The sequence below is a fragment of the Bufo gargarizans genome, chromosome 6 (genome assembly GCF_014858855.1).
Source record: "Bufo gargarizans isolate SCDJY-AF-19 chromosome 6, ASM1485885v1, whole genome shotgun sequence".
Lineage (NCBI taxonomy): Eukaryota > Metazoa > Chordata > Amphibia > Anura > Bufonidae > Bufo > Bufo gargarizans.
Window position 1 is genome coordinate 234,981,210 of NC_058085.1, and position 22,889 is coordinate 235,004,098.

Genomic DNA, 22,889 nt, shown 5'->3' on the forward strand with positions numbered 1-22,889 from the left:
TTTAGTAGTGAGTTTTACCGCATACTATCGACGGATGTGGCACCGTTAATCTGCCACCTATATTTGGGTTTCATGCAAGGCTCCCTGATAACGTCACAAACTAACATGGCATACATCAAGGTATTACCTAAACCAGGTAAGGACCCAACAGAGGCAACCTCATACCGACCAATTTCGCTAATAAATATTGACCTTAAATTGGCTTCTAAGATTCTTGCAGATAGGTTGGCAAACATCCTACCTAGACTGATATCTCCCGAAACAGGTGGGCTTTGTCCAGAAAAGGGCAGCGGTCACTAACATTCAGAAAGTTCTTGTGGTCCTGGATGAGGTCAAGATGCGACCGAAAGCACATCCATCCCTAGTGATAGTCACCATTGATGCTGAAAAAGCATTTGACAATATCGACTGGGGATGGATGGGAGATGTATTAGACATAATGGGTTTTACAGGCCAATTTAGACAGTATATAAATGCAATTTACTCCAACCCCCAAGCACAAGTGCACACACCGGGATTTATCTCAGACCCCATAACCATGTATAAAGGGACCAGACAGGGATGCCCACTTTCCCCACTTCTCTTCAATTTGGCAATTGAAACCCTATCTAGAAGAATAGAACTGGATACGAGTAGGCAGTATGAAGATTAAACACGCCCTCTTCGTGGATGATTTGCTAGTGTTTCTGGAACATCCATACAGGGACGCAGGGAGTCTATTCCAACTACTGACGGCTTTTGGCTTAGTATCAGATTTCTAAGTAAATACTAATAAATCCGAAATCACGTTCCTCGGTAAACAAACATTCTAGTTCACCCAAACAACCCCTTGACTGTCCCATTTCGATTGCCTCCAGGGCGATAAAGTATTTAGGTATCCAAATCGGGAAAACCCCCGAATCTTTATATGAGCTAAACTATCCTCCCCTTAAAAAAAAAAATCCTGGCCGATATAGAGAGGTGGATGCATCTCCCGTTGTCCATAGGGGGAAGAAGCCAACTACTAAAAATGATGTGCGTCTCAAAGCTCCTGGATCCTATGCAAACCATTCCAGTTCTCCTAAAACATTTCAGACACAAGTCTCTTGGAGACAGCGTTCAGGTCCTGATTAAGGACAGCAGGATAGCACTGACTAAGCTACAACTTCCTAAAGACATGGGGGGCTTGAATTTTTCAGATCTTAGAAGTTACAATTTAGCTAGCATCATGAGACACTGCACTGATTGAATTTCGGGTACGGGATATTATACCAATATTACTCTAGAGGCACAATTGGTATATCTGTGTTCATTACCTGCCCTACTCCACACTAAATGCAGTGTATTGCCATCTATCATTAAGGGCAGTGTATTGGTTATGGACACTGTGGCCGCTTGGAAGGCAACTCGTAAAATCTTTGGCCTGCCCTTCTCACTCTCCAAATATATGTATGTCTGGGGCCACCCGGAATTTCCAGCAGCAGGCAGAGACTGAAAAGACTTTCTCTTTCAAATTTCTGTTTATTGAGGTATGAGAGACATACATAAAAATTAATCAAAAATAGGGCAACATGCCCCTGGATCATAAAAGCATTTGACATATGTATATAAGAGCAAATGACAGCTTTACAAATAGCCACACAACTGCTACAAGCAATGACCATTGACATAGAGATGAGCTTGATAATTAATAGCATTTCAAGTAAATAAGTGAGTTATACAGACAGCAGAACCAAGCTACAAAGAGGATAGTGGACTGAGCAGACAGTAAAAACATATAGGGCGATCAGAGACCAGAGTTAAGGCTCTAGGGATGACCTCTGGGACTTCTGAAGCCACGATGCCCAGGTAATTAAGTATTTATTGTGCGAAAGGGATTCCCAGCTGGACATCTCTTCAAATCTGCAAATTTCCTGAACCATGTCTCTCCACATATGTATGGTAGGGGCCTGATCAGAAAGCCATTAAAGAGGAATACGCAATTTAGCCGCAGCTATTAGATGTGAGAGTAAGGAGTGCTTGCTGAGGGGACAATGCAGTTCTGGTAAGTTTAAGAGGACAGCTTTGGGCATAAGAGTCGTGCCTGCTGGGCATAATCACTTAATCTTGTTAATTAGTCACATCATTCCAGAACGGGCGAATCCCAGGGCACGACCACCAAACATGCAGAGCTGTGCCCTTAGATCTATGGCACCTCCAACAGGCCTCCAACACCGAAGGAAACATTTTACTCAACAGATCTGGGGTACGGTACAAATTAGTAACTAGCTTAAAAGCATTTTCCTGCGTTGTTATGCAATGAGAAAAGCCGTGTGAATGGCTAAGAATCCTATTTACCTCTGATTCTGTGAAGCTTACTTCCAGATCAGCCTCCCATAGAAAGGCTTCTCCACCATCCTAGTTTCAAGTAACTTATTATAAAAAAAGGAGAGTAGTTTGCGTCTGGGGCTGGGGGATTGTAAAATGGTGCCATACCAAGAGGGAATATAATCTTTTTGAGCTTTGACCAGATTCCTTACATATGGTACTGAAGTGAAGGTAGTGCAAGTGTGACCACTTGCTCATATTATAGGATTCCCCTAAATCATGCAGCTTCGGAATTACATTACCCTTCAATATATCCCCATAGCCGCGTTGCCAAAGCTGGGCCACAAGTTAAGACGGGGAGAGGAGAGAAAAAAAAATATAATAGAGGGGGTTAATCGCAGGCCCAAGAGAGACTCTGAGCGTAACTGGCAGGGCGCCAAAAGGTGGACTAGTATCAGAATGGCTTGGTGATCATAAGTATTTTGGTCAATGTTTTTTTTTGTGCGTTAAATTGAGGTATTGAGGCTGCCAAGGGCATAACACCCCTCAGGGTGTCCTCTGTGGGGTTATAGGTTAAGTTAAGTTAAGAACATCTCTATACCCAAGATTTAAATAATAAGGAACCAAGCAGATGGGCATGAATGGAGAAGGACCCCGGTGGAGCTTCAAGAGGGGGGATACCCTGCTCCAGGCACTACAAATTCCCAGATATGTAGGGTTCAATTTATTGCTAACAGTGTGAACAGAGGGCGGGGGTACCCATAGTCTAGCCAGTTCGGATGGGTCCCATGTGCAGTTAGCTAGATAATAATTCTGTACATCAGGCATACCAACCCCCCCCCTTCCCCTTGAAATTGGCTGGGATAGTAGATTGTAAGATACACCAGGTTTAGTCTTTTTCCAAACAAAGGAAGAAAAAAGTCTACACACTTGCAACAGATTTGGTTTGGGTAGGGAGATTGGCAGGGTCTGAAGAAGGTAAAGTAATCTAGGGAGAACATAAGTCTTTAATAGGTTTTTCCTACCTATCCAAGAAAGGTAGGGAATCTTTAAATCCATGAATTGTACACTGATGTCAGATAAAAGGGCAGAGTAATTTAAATGAAATAATTGGCTGGGATCTCTAGATGTATTAACTCCTAGATATTTAATATGTGATTATGCCCATTTGAAGGGGAAGGTGGTGAATGAGGAAATGGTGTTAGATGGTACATTAATTCCCATAGCTGAGCACTTGGGGAGATTTATTTTAAAATTGGACAAGTGGCCAAAATCATGCAGTAGTTTTAAGATCTCTGGGAAGGCGGTGACAGAATTGGCAACATATCATCGGCAAAGGCCACCACCGTATGTTGCATGGGACCAATTTGTACCCCTTTGATATTGTCATTTTGCCTGATGGCCTGAATGAGAGTCTCCAAGCAGAGTATAAAAATGGTAGGGGACAATGGGCAGCCCTGGCGAGTACCATTAGAAATGTTAAAATGGGGGGAAAGTATGCAATTAACCCGCACTCTTGCATGAGGGGCAGAGTACAGGGACAACACCGCTTTAACAAAATTAGGGTGAAATCCGAGTCTGTGTAGGGTAGCTTCCATAAATCTCCAGTCCACTCTGTCGAAAGCCTTCTCAGCATCTGTGCTCAACAGAGTCAGGCTGCCCCTATTTCGCAAAGCATGCTGTATTGACATCTGGACTCTGAAGGTGCTGTCCCTGCACTCCCGCCCCCCAACAAAGCCTGTCTGCTCAGGAGAAACAAGGTCTTGTAAAAATGGGGCAATTCCATGTGTCAATAATTTGGCCCGTAGCTTAGTGTCTGTATTTAAGAGGGATATAGGTCTGAAGCTATAGGGAAGTTCAGGGTCTTTATTTGGTTTAGGTAGGACCACTATGTGAGCCTCCTAACGCTTGTTTGGCAGGTGGAGTACCTTCTAGCAAAGAGTTGAAATATGTCACCAAATGTGGGCCCAATACAGGGAAAAACTTTTTATAATACATGATCGGCAGGCCATCAGGGCGTGGGCTTTTCCCTGAGGGGGTTGAATTTAGTATTTTTTTTGAACTTCTGGGAGGGTGATAGGAGAGGTCAGGGATTCACTGTCTGCTTGTGATAGTACTGGTAAGTTGAGAGATACCAAGAACTTATTAGTAAGATCAGTCCTGTCCTGAATGATATCAGGGGATTAAGGAGGTCTAAAGTGACAGACTATCAATAAAGCAACCTCTATGGGAGGGATAGAGTGAAAGGATGCCAACATATAGGGGATATGACCCCATACAATCATTAGAGTCCATCTGGGAGGGACCGTTGTGTCTTCTGTTCTTCTGCCTCTTCACCGTGGACCACTTAGGAGGAACTTGTAGAGGAGGTAAGTCTTCTTCCAGGGGAACCGACATCCAAGAAGATAGAACCATAGGCTGCAGGTGTGAAGGTTCCCATATCTGCCTCAAGTCCTCTGGAGAACGAATAGTGTAGCGTCTATTACCATGTGTGATAAGGAGGCCGAAAGGGAACAGCCAATGGTACATGATCTTAGAAGACCGCAAAAGATCTGTGAGAGGTTTCAACATTCTCCTTTTCTGGAGGGTAGATGATGCAAGATCTTGGTAAATTTTTACCTTGGAGCCCAGAAGCTGGATATCCCCCATAGATCTGGATCTTTGTAGAATAGCTTCAGTGTCCCGAAAACTTAGCAATCCGCATATTATGTCCCTGGGGTTATCAGAAGGGAGAGGTTTAGGGAGAAATGCTCTGTGGACTTTTTCTACTACCACTTGTTCAGCCCGACCCGGGCCCAACAATAGCACAAACAGCTCCTTCATGACGGTAAACAAGTCCGCTATCTGTAGTTTCAGGAAGGTTTCTGATCCTTAGGTTTTTTTCTGCAGCTTCTATTCTCCTGGTCCTCCAGGAGTAGTAGAGAACTGTTAATCACCATACGGTGAGTGTCCAAGGTGACTCTAACTGCCAAATTAAATGTGAGCAGTGCGTCCTGGTTCTGTTCCAGAGACTCCACTCTCTCCCCAATATGGCGGACCTCTGTTTTAATGACCGCTTGCTCAGCGGCTATGGGGGCCATAGCCCTCTGAAGAGTTTTGTCCAGATAACATCTGGTAAGAGTGGTGGGGTCGCTCACCTCTTGGCTCAAAGGGGAGATCTCCTCTGCTGCGTCGGTATCCGGCACTTGGTTTTGAGGGAGAAGGTTCTCTGAGTCTTTTAGCCTGGGCGCCATCTTTGGAGCGCATCCGGCCTGCTGAAGTGTCTGTCGGCTGACGAACTTCTCCATGTCTTTCTGGAGAGGGGAGTTGTCTGAAGGAGACACGGTGTGTACCAGGAAGTTCTTCGCTTGTATTTTAACCATCCCAGTATGGTTAGTGTGCTTGATATAGGGCTTTGAAAAGGCTTGGTGGTGGGAGCACTACTCACAAGCTTCCAGCATCTAGCGCGGTCAGGCTCCACCCCCAGACTCGAAACACTTTCAACAGTGGAAATTGAAGGGTATAAAACTTTGTGGAATGTACAGGAAGGGAGACTTTATTCTTTTAATGAGTTTTTAGATAGGTACCACTTGACAAACACACAACAACTTCTGGCACATTTGCAGGTACAAGGTTTCTTAAAAAAGAGTTATCAACCTTGCCAAAGAAATGGCCCCCAATGATTTTGACTCACTGGTAGGTCCAGGCAATCGGAAAACATTGTTGTCAGAATTCTACCATCTGGTAAGGGGCAAAAAAAATGCTCAGGTGGCAGAAAAAGTTTTCTTCCACTAGAGGAAGGAGTTCCCAAGTGCTGACATCGGACAGGAGATTCTACAGGGGTGGAATAAAATAAAAATAATACCAAATGAATTGTGGAGAGAGACCCAGTTTAGAATGATTCACAAAGCCATCTATGGGTTTCACTTTGCTTCAAACTCACATCCCAGGACAGGATGACGGACTGTGCCAAATGTCACCTGAAAAGTTCTGACTTATATCATGGAATTTGGCAATGTCCAGAATCGGTTAAGTTCTGGAAGATGATTAGGTATCAAATTAAGCAACTCCTTCAGGTGACTGTTCCTTTAAATCCTCTTCTCCTCTTGTTTCATGTGTCTCCAGAGGGGGAGAAAATTGCCCCACTTATTCATATACTGACTTTGGCGGCTAAAAGATGCTTGTTCTGGGATTGGCTACAACCCAGAGTTCTGACAGCGACGTACTCTATCATATTAGGTCGTGTTTCAACTTATTATAGTAGTTTTTCGGACACCAAAATGAAGGGACTAATGGCGCCATTTATTTACTCAGAGCGAAAAGGTGGCGAACAAACTAGAAAGACTTCAAGTGGATTAATGTCTGAGGATCGAGGGGTCTGGTTTTGCACCTATTTGGGGGGTTACTAGGTAATGGGGGATATATGTTAAAGGGGGAGGGTGGCTAGTGAGGAATTCTGGTGGTTAGTTCAGGACACTATTTACCACCATGTTAAGAGTTACAGGACTTATTACACGCAAAGACTTTGTCATACTTTCTGTTCGATGGTCCTGTTCCTTTGGCCTATAGTGTTGTTGTTGTTTCAATGTTTTTATTGTAAAATGCCAAAAAAGATTATATTTAAAAAAAAAAAAACATGCCGGGTACCCGAGGTTCGGCGACAAGCCATATCGGAGGAGGTGCAGCTAATGTTGCAGCTAGACGTCATTGAGGAGTCAACACCGCAAAGTCACTTTTTTGCTTGATTATGACTGCTTGTTTTGTCACTTGCCTAAAGTGTGAATAAAACTGAACTGGTTGATCCAAAGAACTTGTTGTTGCCTCTATACTGCGTCCGGTAATCTTGTCTACCAGAGCGAAACCCTACAATATATAAAGAAGGATGTATATGTGTAAATATGTTCAGCGATCAATCAAAAACGCAATCATCGATTTCAACGAAACTTGGTATATACATCCCTTGCTACCTGGAAAGAAATCGTGTGGGGGTCACAGATCTCTAGGACATACCTTTCCTGATATATTCCCCAAAAATTAGCCAATACAAGCCTGCAAATGTCTTTCTATTCATATCCCAACTGCCATACACACGGCCCTTATCAGCACTTAGTTTCCACACACAGTTTTATTCCAGGTTCCCATAACAACCCAGCCATTTTCTTTACTGCTGTAGGTCATCTTGTATGGATTTTTTGCAACTGTCGTGTCGTAGTCGCAGCATGTCACATGTTGCAGTGCGACACCATAGCCTATCATTATAAAAATTGTTGAGACAAAATGTTGTGCCCCATGTTAGGGGGTGGGGGACTGTGGAGTTCACTGTTAAAGGTGTTCACTGTTAAAGGTGCTGTTAAAGGTCACTGGTATGGGGGATACTAACGATATCTTTTAATGACACACAAAAACATAAAATTAAATAGATGATATATACGTGTGCGAAGCCGGGTCCTTCTGCTAGTGTGTATGTGTGTGTGTGTGTGTGTGTATATGTGTGTGTGTGTGTGTGTGTGTGTATATATATATATATATATATATATATATATATATATAGACAAAAAAAAAGATCCTGTGAGAGGACCGAAACGTTGTCTTTGCTGACATGTGTGAATAAATTACACTTTTTTTACTTGAAGGAGTGCTGCGGATTATTTATTTTTTTTGTCTACTGATTTCGTCCTACATCGAAGGACCACCGCGGGCACCCATACAACTACAGCTGTATCTGAAGGAGTGCTGCCTGACCTTCTCTGTGTGTGTGTGTGTATGTATATATGTATGTATATATATATATATATATATATATATATATATATTACAGTACTGGCAGTTAGCTAGAAATAGTTTAGAGTTAGAGTTGGGCGTTTTAAAAAAAGAAAAAAAATGAAGAAAATTATGCTAAAATATTATATATAATACACACACAGTGGATATAAAAAGTCTACACACCCCTGTTAAAATATCAGGTTTCTGTGCTGTAAAAAAATTTAGACAAAGATAAATCATTTTTGAACTTTTTCCACCTTTTAATGTGACCTATAAACTGTACCACTCAATTGAAAAACAAACTGAAATCTTTTAGGTGGAGGGAAGAAAACAAAAAAAACTTAAATAATGGTTGCATAAGTGTGCACAAATCCTTATAACTGGGGATGTAGCTGTGTTTAGAATTAAGCAATCACATTCAAAATCGTGTTAAATAGGAGTCAGCATACACCTGCCATCATTTAAAGTGCCTCTGATTAACCCCAAATAAAGTTCACCTGCTCTAGTTGGTCTTTCCTGAAATTTCCTTAGTCGCATCCCACAGCAAAAGCCATGTTCCTCAGAGAGCTTCCCAAGCATCAGAGGGATCTCATTGTTAAAAGGTATCAGTTAGGAGAAGGGTACAAAAGAATTTCCAAGGCATTAGATATACCATGGAACACAGTGAAGAAAATATGGCACAACAGTGACATTACCAAGAACTTGACGTCCCTCCAAAATTAATGAAAAGACGAGAAGAAAACTGGTCTGGGAGGCTACCAAGAGGCCTACAGAAACAATAAAGGAGCTGCAGGAATATCTGGCAAGTACGGGCTGTGTGGTACATGTGACAACAATCTCCCGTATTCTTCATATGTCTGGGTTATGGGGTAGAGTGGCAAGATGAAAGCCTTTTCTTATGAAGAAAAACATCCAAGACAAGCTACATTTTGCAAAAACGCAACTGAAGTCTCCCAAAAGCATGTGGGAAAAGGTGTTATGGTCTGATGAAACCAAGGTTGAACTTTTTGGCCATAATTCCAAAAGATAAGTTTGGCGCAAAAACAACACTGCACATCACCAAAACAACACCATACCCATAGTGAAGCATGGTGGTGGCAGCTTTGGGGCTGTTTTTCTTAAGCTCAAACTGGGGCCTTAGTTAAGCTAAAAGGAATTATGAACAGTTCCAAATACCAGTCCATAGGCACAAAACCTTCAGGCTTCTGCTAGAAAGCTGAATATGAAGAGGAACTTCATCTTTCAGCTTGACAACGACCCAAAGCATACATTCAAATCAACAAAGGAATGGCTTCACCAGAAGAAGATTAAAGTTTTGGAATGGCCCAGCCAGAGCCCAGACCTGAATCTGTGGGGTAATCTGAAGAGGGCTGTGCACTGGAGATGCCCTCTTAATCTGACAGATTTGGAGTGTTTTTGCAAAAGAGTGGCAAATCTTGCCAAGTCAAAATGTGCCACGCTGTAATAAAATCAAAAGGTGCTTCAACAAAGTATTAGTTTAAGGGTGTGCACACTTATGCAACCATATTATTGTATTTTTATATTTTTTCTTCCCTCTACCTAAAGGATTTCAGTTTGTTTTTCAATTGAGTTGTACAGTTTATATGTCACATTAAAGGTGGAAAAAGTTCTGTAATGATTTATCTTTGTCTAATTTTTTTACAGCACAGATACCTGACATTTTAACATTTGCACCATATAAATTCGCTGAGCGTATGTATATGGCAGAGAAGGCATACGCATTTAGTGAGCGAACAGTTTCAAATTTTGTCATCATCCGCTAGCACTAGTGATGATGAGCCACGGCAAAGTCGCAGACAGGACTTTTTGCCTGGCACTAGCGCCATTGACCCCGAATGGATGCCCAAAGAGTCATAAGCAGGGCCGGCGTCATAACCCGGCATCCCCGGGCAAGTGCCGGGGCCCAATGCTCCTGGGGGGGCCCACTGAGCTGCTATGAGCACTTCCATCAATACAGATGGGAGCTCTCACTGCTGTCATTTCACTTACGCAGTACCCATTTGGTGGGCCCTCTGAGCTGCAGAGACTCAGAACACGCCCCCTCTACACAGGACACATGCTGCCTGAGGAGAGAGACCGCAGGGCTGGAGCAGAGAAGTGTGAAGACAGTCTGTGAGTGAATCTGCACTGTGACTGTTTCTTGTCTGTGGGACAGAAGGGGGGGGGGGGAACTCTTCGATCTGCTGCTGCTTCATTCTATTTAGTTGTGTTACTGTTTCATTAAGCAGTTTGTCTCCATGACACCTGCCCCCCCCCCCCCACATATCCTATCCTATCTCATCCTCATGGGGCCCCTGCTGTCTCCTTTCCTCCCTCATGTATCCAGAGCTCCTGTTCCACCCTCCTATCTCCTATTGCTGCCCTGCACAGACCTCCTGCCCCTACTTCTTGTATGAATCCCCCTCAGAGCCCCTTCCCCCTACTTGTTGTGTCCACCCCTCCTGTCCATCCAGGGCCCCTGTCTCACTCCTCTGCCTCTCATTATGGTGGCATCTGAACAGCATTCACCATAAGGACCTTCTAACGTCACAGGGTCATGTGACTGTGCCCCTTTATACCCTGCATTGTGCCCTCTTGCCACACCCTGTGCAGTGCCCATAGTCATTCCATGTACTGTGCCCTCTTATACCCTTTTATCTGGTCACTGTATGGTGGTTTTATCATTGTATGGCGGTGTTATCACTATATGGCGGTGGTATCCAATAACTGCATGGCCATAACTGTATCCCCTTCCATGCCCACACCACTTTTTTTTAGACCTGGCATGAGCTGGAAAAGATACAGATTGCGGTGCTAAGGAGCTTTGTGCCACAATCTGTGTAAGAAATACGCCTAATATAGACGTATTTCTATTTAATAAATGACCCCCTAATTGTATTATTATTTGGGGTAGGGCTAATATCTTTATAGTATATAGATTCTAGTGTATTATACTGTGCACTGTATTTCCCAGTAGAAAATGATCCTTGGGAAGCACAGTCCTCACCCCTGACCACCAGAACCAGGTAGCGCTCTGTCACTACATGGCGGCCTCCCCTCTCCGCCATGCTGCTCGGCTGTGTACTGGGGCTTATTCTGACACTAGGGCTGGGTTCACATCCCATTTGCGCCATCCATTTAATGTATACCAAAAATGTCAGCGTTAATAACAGATGCCTCAGACTGATGCCGTACAGTGGCGTCCGTTCACCATACAGTTCCATTGTAAAAAAACATATACGTTAACGTATGCATTTTTTACTTGACTCTGCGGGATACAAAAACGTGGAGTGCTGCACATTTGTATACATCAAACTGATAGGAAAAACGTTATGTGAACACACTTTGGGGGGGGAGGGGGGCGTACTAAAATTTGCTGTGGGGCCCAGTCAGTTCTAGCTACATCACTGCACATCTCCTTCTCTCCTCCAGGCCTGGCCCACTGCTGCAGCGGGCTGGAGGAGAGAAGGAGCGCAGGGAGCTGCGGTTAGTGATTGACAGGACCGCCTGCTCCCCTGCTCTCAGCAATGATAGGTATGTGAGGGGGCCACTGTGAGGGCCCCTTACACAGTATAATGACTCCCAGTGCCCCCCATTTAGTATAATAATCCCCATTGACCCCAGAGCCCCCATTCAATATAACCCCTCGTGCTCCCTCCATACAGTATAACCCCGAGTGTGGGGGCGACTGGGGGTCATTATTCTGAATGGAGGGTCACTGTGGGATCATTATACTGTGAGGGCCCTTTACATAGTATAATGACCTCCAGTGTCCCCCATTTAGTATAATGATCACCAATGGCCCTCCATTTAGTATAATGACCCCCAGAGCCCCCTCCATACAGTATTCCCCCAGTGTGGGGGCTACTGGGGGTCATTATTCTGAATGGGGGCGACTGGGGGTGGTTATTCTGAATGCAGGGCCACAGGTGGTCATTATACAGTGGGGGGGGGGGGGGGAATTGGGGGTTCATTATACTGTGTGAAGGGCCACCAGTAGTCATTATACTGTATAGGGGCCACTGGGGGTCATTATACCGTGTGGGAGCCACAGGGGGACATGTCAATGTAAAAAAATGCCTCATGGGGGCCCACTGGGATTTATTGCCCAAGAACCCACATGAACCTGGAGCCGGCCCTGGTCATATGCCACATCTGTTCCAGAATTTAATTCTGTCACAGGCAGCCGTTTCGATGTTATGGGGTTTAGGAAGGGGTGGAATTTTTTTAAATCTTCTTATCTTTGGCTTATGGTGCCCTGTTGTTGTGGCGGACATTTGAAAATTTTGGGGTCTCTTTCTAAATATGGGTCTCAAAAAAACCCACTATGAGATCTTGGTCATCTGATGTGTTGTAAGATACCCCCATGTACAGGGAAGTAATGACAAGACAGCGATTTTGAGACAATCCTACGATTTCTGCATTTCCCTGACAACACACGGTGCCCCCCACGTGATGACCCCAGCCATGACAGGCTTTATAAAATTTGGCCTCTTATAAATTATTTAAATAAAAAATGTAAAGAGGCTTACACCCCAGAAAAAAATATTGCCATGGTTGAGTCACTTGTCATTTTTAAAGGCAGGCTTCAATTTCGCCAATATTTGCCAAGGAAGATTTGGGCTAAAAATGTATAAGCTCTGTGAGAGCGGATATGGCTACACCTATAAATTTGTGTTATGAAGCCAAAGATACCCAGTTTTGTCCTCCTGAATGCCCCCGTTCCCTCAATGTGGCAGGTAAAATAGTGTGGGATCTTTTGCAGCCTCCTTTAGATAAGGGGTACTACTTGTACATTGACAATTATTACACAAGCATACCCCTTTTCAGGTGCCTTTCAGTCACAAAGGCAGTAGCATGTGGCACCGTACACTGCAATCAAAGAGGCCCGACCAAGCCTTTTGTGAACCAAAAATTGAAATCTGGAGAAATAAAGGGCCTTTGCAATGGAGACATCTTACTTGTAAACTACGTAATTTTTATTTTTCACAGCCAAGGGTTTCTAAATTTTATGAAAAGCATATCTGGCCAAAGTGTTCACTACACCCCTTGAAAAATTCCATGTAGGGTGTAGTTTTCCAAAATTGGGTCACTTTTTGGGGTTTTCCCACTATGGGGTACCTCAGGGTACCTTCAATTGCGACACATACCTGAAAATTATTCCAGTGAAATCTGCCCCCCAAAAGCCATATTGTGCTCCCTCTGTTCTAAGCTCTACCGTATGCACCTACAACAGTCAACAACCACATATGGAGTGTTGCTGTATTCAAGAGACAATGGGTCAGACATTTTGGGGTGACTTCCTCCTGTTACCCCTCTTCACAATGAAAAACTTGGGCCTAAAGTGACATTTTCTAGTTAAATATGTAATTTTTCTTTTTCACAGCCAAGGATTTATAAATTAGATGAAAAGCATTTTGGGCCACTTGAAAAATTATTTGGAGGGTGTAGTTTCAAAAATGCTCCATCTGTTCTAAGCTCTGCCGTACGACCATATATCAGTTGACAACCACATATGGGGTGTTTCTGTAAATTGCAGAATCAGGGTAATTTAAGTTTAGGTAATTTGAGTTTAGTTTGGATGTTAACCCTTGCTGTGTTACAGGACAAAAATCGATTAAAATGGAAAATCTGCCAAAAACTTTCATTCTTGTGGAACACCTAAAGGGTTTGTACACCTACAGTTTGTAATATCAGTTTTGAATTACTTGAGGGTGTAGTTTCTAAAATTGGGTCATTTTTGGGTTGTTTCTACTATGTAAGGCCCATAAAGTGACTTGATAACTGAACTGGTCTTTAAAAGAGTGGGTTTTGGAAATCTTCTTAAAAAATCTAAGAATTGCGTCTAAAATTCTAAGCCTTCTAATGGCCTAAAAAATTAAAATGACATTTTCAAAAAGATGCCAACATAAATTAAACATATGGGAAATGTAAAGTAATAGCCATGGTATTTTGTGAGGTCTCATTATCTGCCTTTAAAAGCAGATAAATTCAAATGTTGAAAATTAAAAAAAATTCCACATTTTATGAATGAAGCAGGCGGCACAGGTGCGTGACATGGTGAGTGACGCGCCAAAGGTCTGCCTCCTCCGTCCTCTCTCCTACGGAACTTAATGTTGGAATACGGATGGATTACACATCTTAACAATGCCTACAGGTTAGATAAGATTATACAACAGTGAGCAGGGCCGGTGCATTAGAATACAGGGACTGCATCGGTCCCCACTGTCATTCCTAATCCAGATGCCGGCCCCGACCCCTGTATTGGGGGTCATTCACACTGCAGAGACACTGTTATGGGGGGGATCTGTGGATGGCACATAGAAAGATGCTATATATGTGTCATCCACAGATCCCCCCCCATAGCAGTGTCATCCACAGATCCCCCCCATAGCAGTGTCATCCAAAGATCCCCCCCCCATAGCAGTGTCATCCAAAGATCCCCCCCCCCCCATAGCAGTGTCATCCAAAGATCCCCCCCATAGCAGTGTCATCCACAGATCCCCCCCATAGCAGTGTCATCCAATTTTTCTTATTTTCCTCCTCAAAAACCTAGTTGCGTCTTATGGGGCGAAAAATCCGGTAATGGAAAACGGAGATACAATTTCAGAATTTTACTTTTTTGGCAGATTTTCCATTTTAATCCATTTTTTTTCTGCTAGCAAAGCAAGGGGTTAACAGCCAAACTCAATATTTATTACCCTGATTCTGTAGTTTACAGAAACACCCCATATGTGGTCATAAACTACCGTATAGGCACACAGTAGGGCGCAGAAGGAAAGAAACGCCATATGGTTTTTGGAAGGCAGATTTCACTGGGATAATTTTAAGCTGCCATGTAGGGGTGGGCAATATAGGCGATATGCAATATAAATTTGTGCCACGATATGGATTTTTGCCATATCGCCTATATCGCCGGACCACAATATGATCGCACTCTCTGCGTGCACCATCTTCTCCTGAGCCGGCACAGTGGAGAAGGAGGGAGTCCCTCCCTCCCCACTGTGCGCGGCTGCCACTGACCACCAATGACAAAAGAGTAGGAGGAGGAGGGGAGGGACTGACAGTAAATCATTGAGTTTTCACGTTCTCAGTGAGAGAGTGAAAACTCTAATCCGATGGTATATTGTAACCCCCAGGCGTTCCCATGGTGACAGGGGCGCTTTCCTGGGGGTTAGAATATACAGGGCCACGCCGCTCACAGGAGCACATTTATAAACTAAACAGTAACTTTAACTTTAATCAGCGACTCTTTACTTGTATATCTTACTCTGTCTTTGCTCCGGTAACAGCAGGCAGTGCGGGTGGGTGGCGCTCACTCACTGACGTCACGCGCCTGCTCCTCCCACTAATCGGCGCAGGAGCGAGACGTCAGTGATTGAGTGCCGCCCGCCCGCACTGCCTGCTGTTACCGGAGCTAAGACAGAGTAAGGTATCCAGTAAAGAGTCGCTGATTAAAGTTACTGTTTCGTTTATAAATGTGCTCCTGTGGGTGTCACTGTTTAGGGGAGGGGGATCTGTGGATGGCACTGTTTAGGGGAGGGGGATCTGTGGATGGCACTGATTAGGGGAGGGGGATCTGTGGATGGCACTATTTAGGGGAGGGGGATCTGTGGACGGCTCTGTTATGGGAGGGGGATCTGTGGATGGCACTGATTACGGGAGGGGGATCTGTGGATGGCACTATTTAGGGACTTGGGACTCTGGGACTTAATGCAGGTTTCAATGCAGCACAATACATCTGTATTGTACTGCATTGACTATCAGTGTATTACACAGTGTAATACTCTGATAGTTTGCCTATGAGAGCCAGCTTGGGGGCTGGGCCTCATAGGCCTCCATACATGCCGGGCCCCAAGGCCTTGGAATGGCTTGGGGCTGCCATGGCAACCATCGGGTCCCCACCACATCAGTGCTGGGACCCGATGGCTAAGGTGAGGGAGCGCAAACCTCCCATATGCCGCGGTGAGCGCTGACTGCGGCATATGAGGGGTCAATCCACTGACATCGGTGTTATCACTGATGCTGGTGGATGCAGCAGGGATCCGGCTGTTACTCATCGCGGCACCGCACGTGGGGGAAGAAAAGGGCCGCAGGACGAGAATTCTCATCCTGGGTCCTTAAGGCGTTAAAGAAAACATAACAGGATAAGACAATTATGGACTTCTTTTGGAGGATTTGGCCTGTGGCAGGAAAATGATTTCCTTTTATATGTCCAGTGATCAGGGGTTAGAGATGAGCGAATTTTATATTTTGAAATTCGTTCACACTTTGGTGGTAAAAGGTGAATTGCGTTATGGATTCCGTTAACACTGACCATAATGCAATTCTATGACGTAATGCATAACGGAATGCATTTAGAGGCTTTCTGTCATAATAGAATTCTGTGGGCTGCAAAACGAATCTGTTCTGTTTCCATTATGCATCACCATACATTAACTAAGGTACAACAAACCCCTAAACTGAATGCACTCAAATCCTCCATAACATCACTTTTAACTCTTTTATGGCTGGATAGGTTCTCTTACACCACAGTATGTACAGTGATGAGGTCGGAGCTTGGTCACGTGATTTCTACCAGTCACTCTATGCGATCCCTCCAAGCTAGTTTACTAGTGCCCATCATCATAGGTGCAGCTGTGGATAGGTGGCACTGTTATAGTTACTCGTGGTATAGATGTACAGTTGCAAGAAAAAGTATGTGAACCCTTTGGAATTATATGGATTTGTGCACAAATTGGTCATAAAATGTGATCTGATCTTCATCTAAGTCACAACAATAGACAATCAGTCTGCTTAAACTAATTACACACACAGAATTAAATGTCACCATGTTTTTATCGAACACACCATGTAAACATTCACAGTGCAGGTGGAAAAAGTATGTGAACCCTTGGATTTAATAACTGGTTGAACATCCTTTGGCAGCAATAACTTCAACCAAACGTTTCCTGTAGTTGCAGATCAGACGTGCACAATGGTCAGGAGTAATTCTTGGCCATTCCTCTTTACAGAACTGTTTTAGTTTAGCAATATTCTTGGGATATCTGGTGTGAATCCCTTTCTTGAGGTCATGCCACAGCATCTCAATCAGGTTGAGGTCAGGACTCTGACTGGGCCACTCCAGAAGGCGTATTTTCTTCTGTTTAAGCCATTCTGTTGTTGATTTACTTCAATGCTTTGGGTCGTTGTCCTGTTGCAACACCCATCTTCTGTTGAGCTTCAATTGGTGGACAGATGGCCTTAAGTTCTCCTGCTAAATGTCTTGATAAACTTGGGAAATTATTTTTTCTTCGATGATAGCAATCCATCCAGGCCCTGACGCAGCAAAGCAGCCCCAAACCATGATGCCCCCACCACCATACTTCACAGTTGGGATGAGGTTTTGATGTTGGTGTGCTGTGCCTCTTTTTCTCCACACAAAGTGTTGTGTGTTTCTTCCAAACAACTCAACTTTGGTTTCATCTGTCCACAGAATATTTTGCCAGTACTGCTGTGAAACATCCAGGTGCTCTTGTGCCAACTGTAAACGTGCAGCAATGTTGTTTTTGGACAGCAGTGGCTTCCTCTGTGGTATCCTCCCATGAAATACATTCTTGTTTAGTGTTTTACATATCGTAGATTCGCCAAAAGGGATGTTAGCATATGCCAGATACTTTTGTAAGTCTTTAGCTGACACTCTAGGATTCTTCTTCACCTCATTGAGCAGTCTACGCTGTGCTCTTGCAGTCATCTTTACCAGACGGCATTTACTAGGGAGAGTAGCAGCAGTGCTGAACTTTCTCCATTTATAGACAATTTGTCTTACCGTGGACTGATGAACAGCATGGCTTTTGGAGATACTTTTATAAACCTTTCCAGCTTTATGCAAGTCAACAATTCTTAATTGTAGGTCTTCCGAGAGGTCTTTTGTGCGAGGCATCATTCACATCAGGCAATGCTTCTTGTAAAAAGCAAACCCAGAACTGGTGTGTGTGTTTTTATAGGGCAGGGCAGCTGTAACCAACACCTCCAATCTCATCTCATTGATTGGACTCCAGTTGTCTGCCACCTCACTCCAATTAGCTCTTGGAGATGTCATTAGTCTAGGGGTTCACATACTTTTTCCACCTGCACTGTGAATGTATACATGGTGTGTTCAATAAAAACATGGCAACATTTAATTCTTTGTGTGTTATTAGTTTAGGCAGACTGTGATTGTCTATTGTTGTGAAGATTGGATCACATTTTATGACCAATTTGTGCAGAAATCCATATAATTCCAAAGGGTTCACATACTTTTTCTTGCAACTGTATTTTACACATGTAGCCTGCCTGTGAGGTCTCTGTAATGGTGCCCCTGATATTACCCCAATTTCCACCCAAACAAAATTAGGACTCATATTGATGTGGTATGTTGTCACCGGTTTTATTGTCAGTTTGGCTTCTTTCCATTTCAGCCACATGAGAATGCAGTCTATTATTTCCTGTTATCATCTAGTTTGGGATGGTGGAAAGTGTTATGGAAGACGAGAGACTCCTTCCCCTGGAATCACTACTATAATGTCGTTTATCTCCCGTCTATATGTGTGACTGGTATATGGTGCTCCGTCTTAACATGGAAGACAGCGGCAGTGATTGGGAGCGCTTGACCACAAGTGTTCAAGCAGGGCTCTTGTTGATGTTTGTGTTGCAGAGTTAGATCATTTTTTGGGATCCTACACCTTGTGGGTGGACACAGTATCAATGAATGTAGGGAAGGGTTGACCACTGTCTGTCTTTCCATGAGGAAGGAGTAGAGGTTTGTCTCTTGGATTCTCGAATGGAGAGTAATATAACATTAATAACAGTAACACAACTTCTTGGGTTTTCTAGGAAGGCCACCAGATATTGTTTGTGCATCTAGTCAAATTGACATGACAAGAAGCCCTTAGGGAGATCTTGAGCTGTCCTTTGATTATAATTTCAGTACCACCGCTTCATTGCCTGAGCGACCAAATAAATGTAAAATATTTTTGGATATACATAAATATATAAGGAAGTTAAATCTGGCTAAATATGTATTGAATAATTCACAACAGTCTATGAAGAATATATCTATGAGTAACACAGTGATACACACCATTTTACGTGAGAGGTCAAGATTCTTCCCGAAAAATAGGGAGAATGAATGCATTGAAGCATCCAAAAGAGGGGTATTAAAAGAACTTGAAAAAATGAAGGTTGAACCTAAATATTACAATTTTACATCTGAATTAAAACTTGCTTTAAAAGCTCTGGAATCTTAACCCCCATATAGTGATCAAGCCAGCAGATGAAGGGGGAGGGGTGGTTGTGATGTATATAGAAAAGTATGAAGGTGAACTGCAAAGATTATTATCAGACCAAAGAACCTACCTTGTTCTCGAGAAAGATCCCACAGTAGATTTTACATTTTAAAATGGTTAAAAATGCCTCAAGGGGGTTATAATAAAGGTATTATAAATAAACAATTTAATTATGTAACTGTGAAATTTCCAGTGATTACAGTAAGGCTACTTTCACACTAGCGTTCGGCTAGCGTTCGATCGGATCCGTTCTGAACGGATCCGATCATAATAATGCAGACGGAGGCTCCGTTCAGTACGGATCCGTCTGCATTATTTTAGCAAAAAAAAGCTAAGTGTGAAAATAGCCTAGTACGGATCCGTCCAGACTTTCAATGTAAAGTCAATGGGGGACGGATCCGCTTGAAGATTGAGCCACATTGTGGCATCTTCAAACGGATCCGTCCCCATTGACTTACATTGAAAGTCTGGACGGATCCGCACGGATCCGCACGCCTCCGAACGGCCAGGCGGACACCCGAACGCTGCAAGCAGCGTTCAGCTGTCCGCCTGTCCGTGCGGAGGCGAGCGGAGCGGAGGCTGAACGCCACCAGACTGATGCAGTCTGAGCGGATCCGCCTCCATTCAGACTGCATCAGGGCTGGACGGCTGCGTTCGGGTCCGCTCGTGAGCTCCTTCAAACGGAGCTCACGAACGGAAACCCGAACGCTAGTGTGAAAGTAGCCTAATATATCAATTACCCAAAATACATAAAAGTCTGACGAATCCACCCGGGAGGCCTATTGTCTCTGGAACTAATTCTCTGACTAGTAGACTTACCGAGTATGTGGATTTATTTTTGCAAAAGTATGTGGTAAAACTCCCTCCTACCTAAAAGACACGATCCTAAAAGACACAAATCTTGCTATTAGTTCTGAAAATATGTGGTTAACCACGGAAGATGTGGCTTCTCTTTATACTATTATTCCCAAAAATCTGGGGATCAGAGCAATAACTGAACAACTGGATAATGATCCACAAATGTCGCTAGAACAAGGGAATTTTATATTAGAATGTCTTGAGCTTTGTCTCAGCCATAATTATTTTTGGTTTAAAAATACACATCATTTACAGCAGACTGGGACTGCGATGGGGGTGAAATTCGCTCCCAGTTACGCTAATCTATTAATGGCCCTATGGGAAAATGAGACCATCGAAGCCATTTTATGTAAAGAACAACAAAAGGGTAAATTAACCTTATGGAAAAGTTTATATAGATGATTGTTTACTGATATGGGTAGGAGAATGTCAGGGTCTGGAGGATCTTATTGCAGATATTAATAAAAAATGCGGGAATCTGACATTTACTAGTACTATTAGTTCTACCTCAATAAAATTTTTTAGATCTTACTATTTTCGTTGAAAACAATCTGTTTAAAACCAGAACCTTTTTTAAGGAGACAAATGTTGATGCATAGATTGAAACAACCAGCTGTCATTATAACCAATGGCTGGAGAATATTCCAAAAGGACAATTAAAAATAATTCACCGTAATTGCACTGACATAGAAGACTATAAAAAACAAAGTCCGCTAATTCAACATCGGTTTATTGAAAAGGGTTATTCAAAAGAGAAACTAGCTATGTGCAGTAAAGATATAGGAGATTGTGGCAAAACGGAACCTACAGAAAACCAAAGAACAGTTAAGAAAGAAAAAGATTTCAGGATTACATTTTTTACTAATTATTGTGAATGTGGGCTTTATGAAAAACACCATAAAGAAAAATTGTGCTGTATTGAAAAATTATCCTATTTAGGGGACCGTGATCCCAAATCAACCGAGCATAGTATATAAAACAGCACCAACCTTAATGGAATGTTTTAGTACATAGCCACACCTCTATGAAAACTGGTAATAATAATAACAAATTCACATGGTGCGGTTTCTGTCTTCCATGTAAAACCGGTAAAAAAGAGAATAAATAAGAGTGTGCAGACAATTCAATCCATGGGGTGAGGTTCTGGTTTTAAAATAAAGGGAGAAATTACTTGCGACCAGGCAGGGGTCATATATTTATTGAAGTGGCCTCCAATATGTTGGACAAACAATGAGGAAATTGAAAACAAGGGTTCAGGAGCATATCAGAAATATAAAAAAAAAGGCTTGGAAACACATAGTGTTCCCTACATTTTAAGAAAGTAGATGGGAAAGATCCCAGTGGACTTAAGTTCACTGGAATTGAAAAGGTTAATAAGAAGTTGCGGGGAGGGGATCCACTTGCTAGAATCAATTGATGTAAAGTTGCGTGGATTTATAAACTAAAAACACTGCAACCACAAGGATTGAATATTACATTTGATCTGAAGCCATGTTTGGTATCACAGATATGCTCTGTATTGACAACCACTGCACAGAGCCTGCATATATATCCATTTGTCCGTAGATATAAGTGTCAGGAATTGTTTATTGGTTGGATTAGAACATGTGACCTAAATAATGAATGAGAAGGGGCTGAATATGGGGGAGGAGGTTTTTATGAATGAAAGGAATGTGTGAATCTCTATTAGCTGAATCCTAACATATGACTGGGACATCTATAATAATAGGGGCTCGTGTCCCATTAGGTGGATCCGTACTAGTGGTAGGTTCATTTTGTTAATAGTAGGGCAGAAAAGCTTCTAATAGATAAATGGAAAGAACAATATTTGTTTAGTTTATTTTTATGTATTAGTATTTTTTGTTTTGTTTACTTTTACTGTATGAATAATTGGGAGGAGTTTTTTTTATTACCTCTTACTATATAAATGTAACGCCTCAATGAGGGTGGAGTGTTTGCCCCTGATAAAGCTAAAGTGAAACCTAGGTGGGGCAGAGACATATGAGAATGGATATAACTATATGATATGCCTGAAACTTTGTTACGTTTGTAAGTATAATAAATTATGTTTATTTTACTCTTATTGGTGATTCTTCACTATTTGCACCTATTTGGCTTCCACAGAAGGATTAACTTGAATACAAAAGAAGTCCTGTGGACCATCGATGTTTGTCTATATCTGAATGCGGTTTTTGGTCTTCATCAAATGAGGGATACCTTCTGGAGTTTTGGAGCAGCGCGGTCCTATATTAAGATTTATTGACTGAACCCACTTCACTTTGAGACCTGCAGCGTCACTATCAGGCAACGTAATTGAAAAATTTATTTTTGGGCCTGAGCGGCCTTTGTTTCCACAAGATGGATTCTACTGATTGTAAGCAAGGCCACACTATCCAGCCACAGGATCCTCAGGTAGACCAGATGTATAATTTCATGTTTCTACCATCAGAGATAACTTTTTATTGTCTAAAATGTATTAAATTATATAATAGGGTGGAGTTCAAATACATATGCAAGACGAAGATGGAGAAATCATGTGTGTGAAGATTAAGGAAGAGGAGATACCTGCTGAGATCAGCCCTCGTGAGTAACTAGACATGAAAACAAAATTTCTCAGCTGTTGATATTGCATTCTACTGTATCCTGTGAGTACAAGCCTATTGAGGGTAAAGTAGAGCCAGCAGGGTGCATCCATAA

The 22,889-nt window shown here is 42.8% G+C and overlaps 1 protein-coding gene across 5 annotated transcripts in view; it reads left to right on the forward strand.

The window, feature by feature from the left end:
* The window catches only part of LOC122939800, a 48,332-nt gene that overhangs the window by 13,874 nt on the left and 11,569 nt on the right, over positions 1-22,889 (forward strand). For all 5 annotated transcript variants that reach the window (XM_044295950.1, XM_044295949.1, XM_044295951.1 and 2 more), the window contains 2 exons: positions 22,317-22,604; positions 22,685-22,775. In XM_044295950.1, the coding sequence (XP_044151885.1) occupies positions 22,551-22,604; positions 22,685-22,775 (145 nt within the window). In that variant the 5' untranslated portion in view covers positions 22,317-22,550. The remainder of the gene's footprint in view (positions 1-22,316; positions 22,605-22,684; positions 22,776-22,889) is intronic.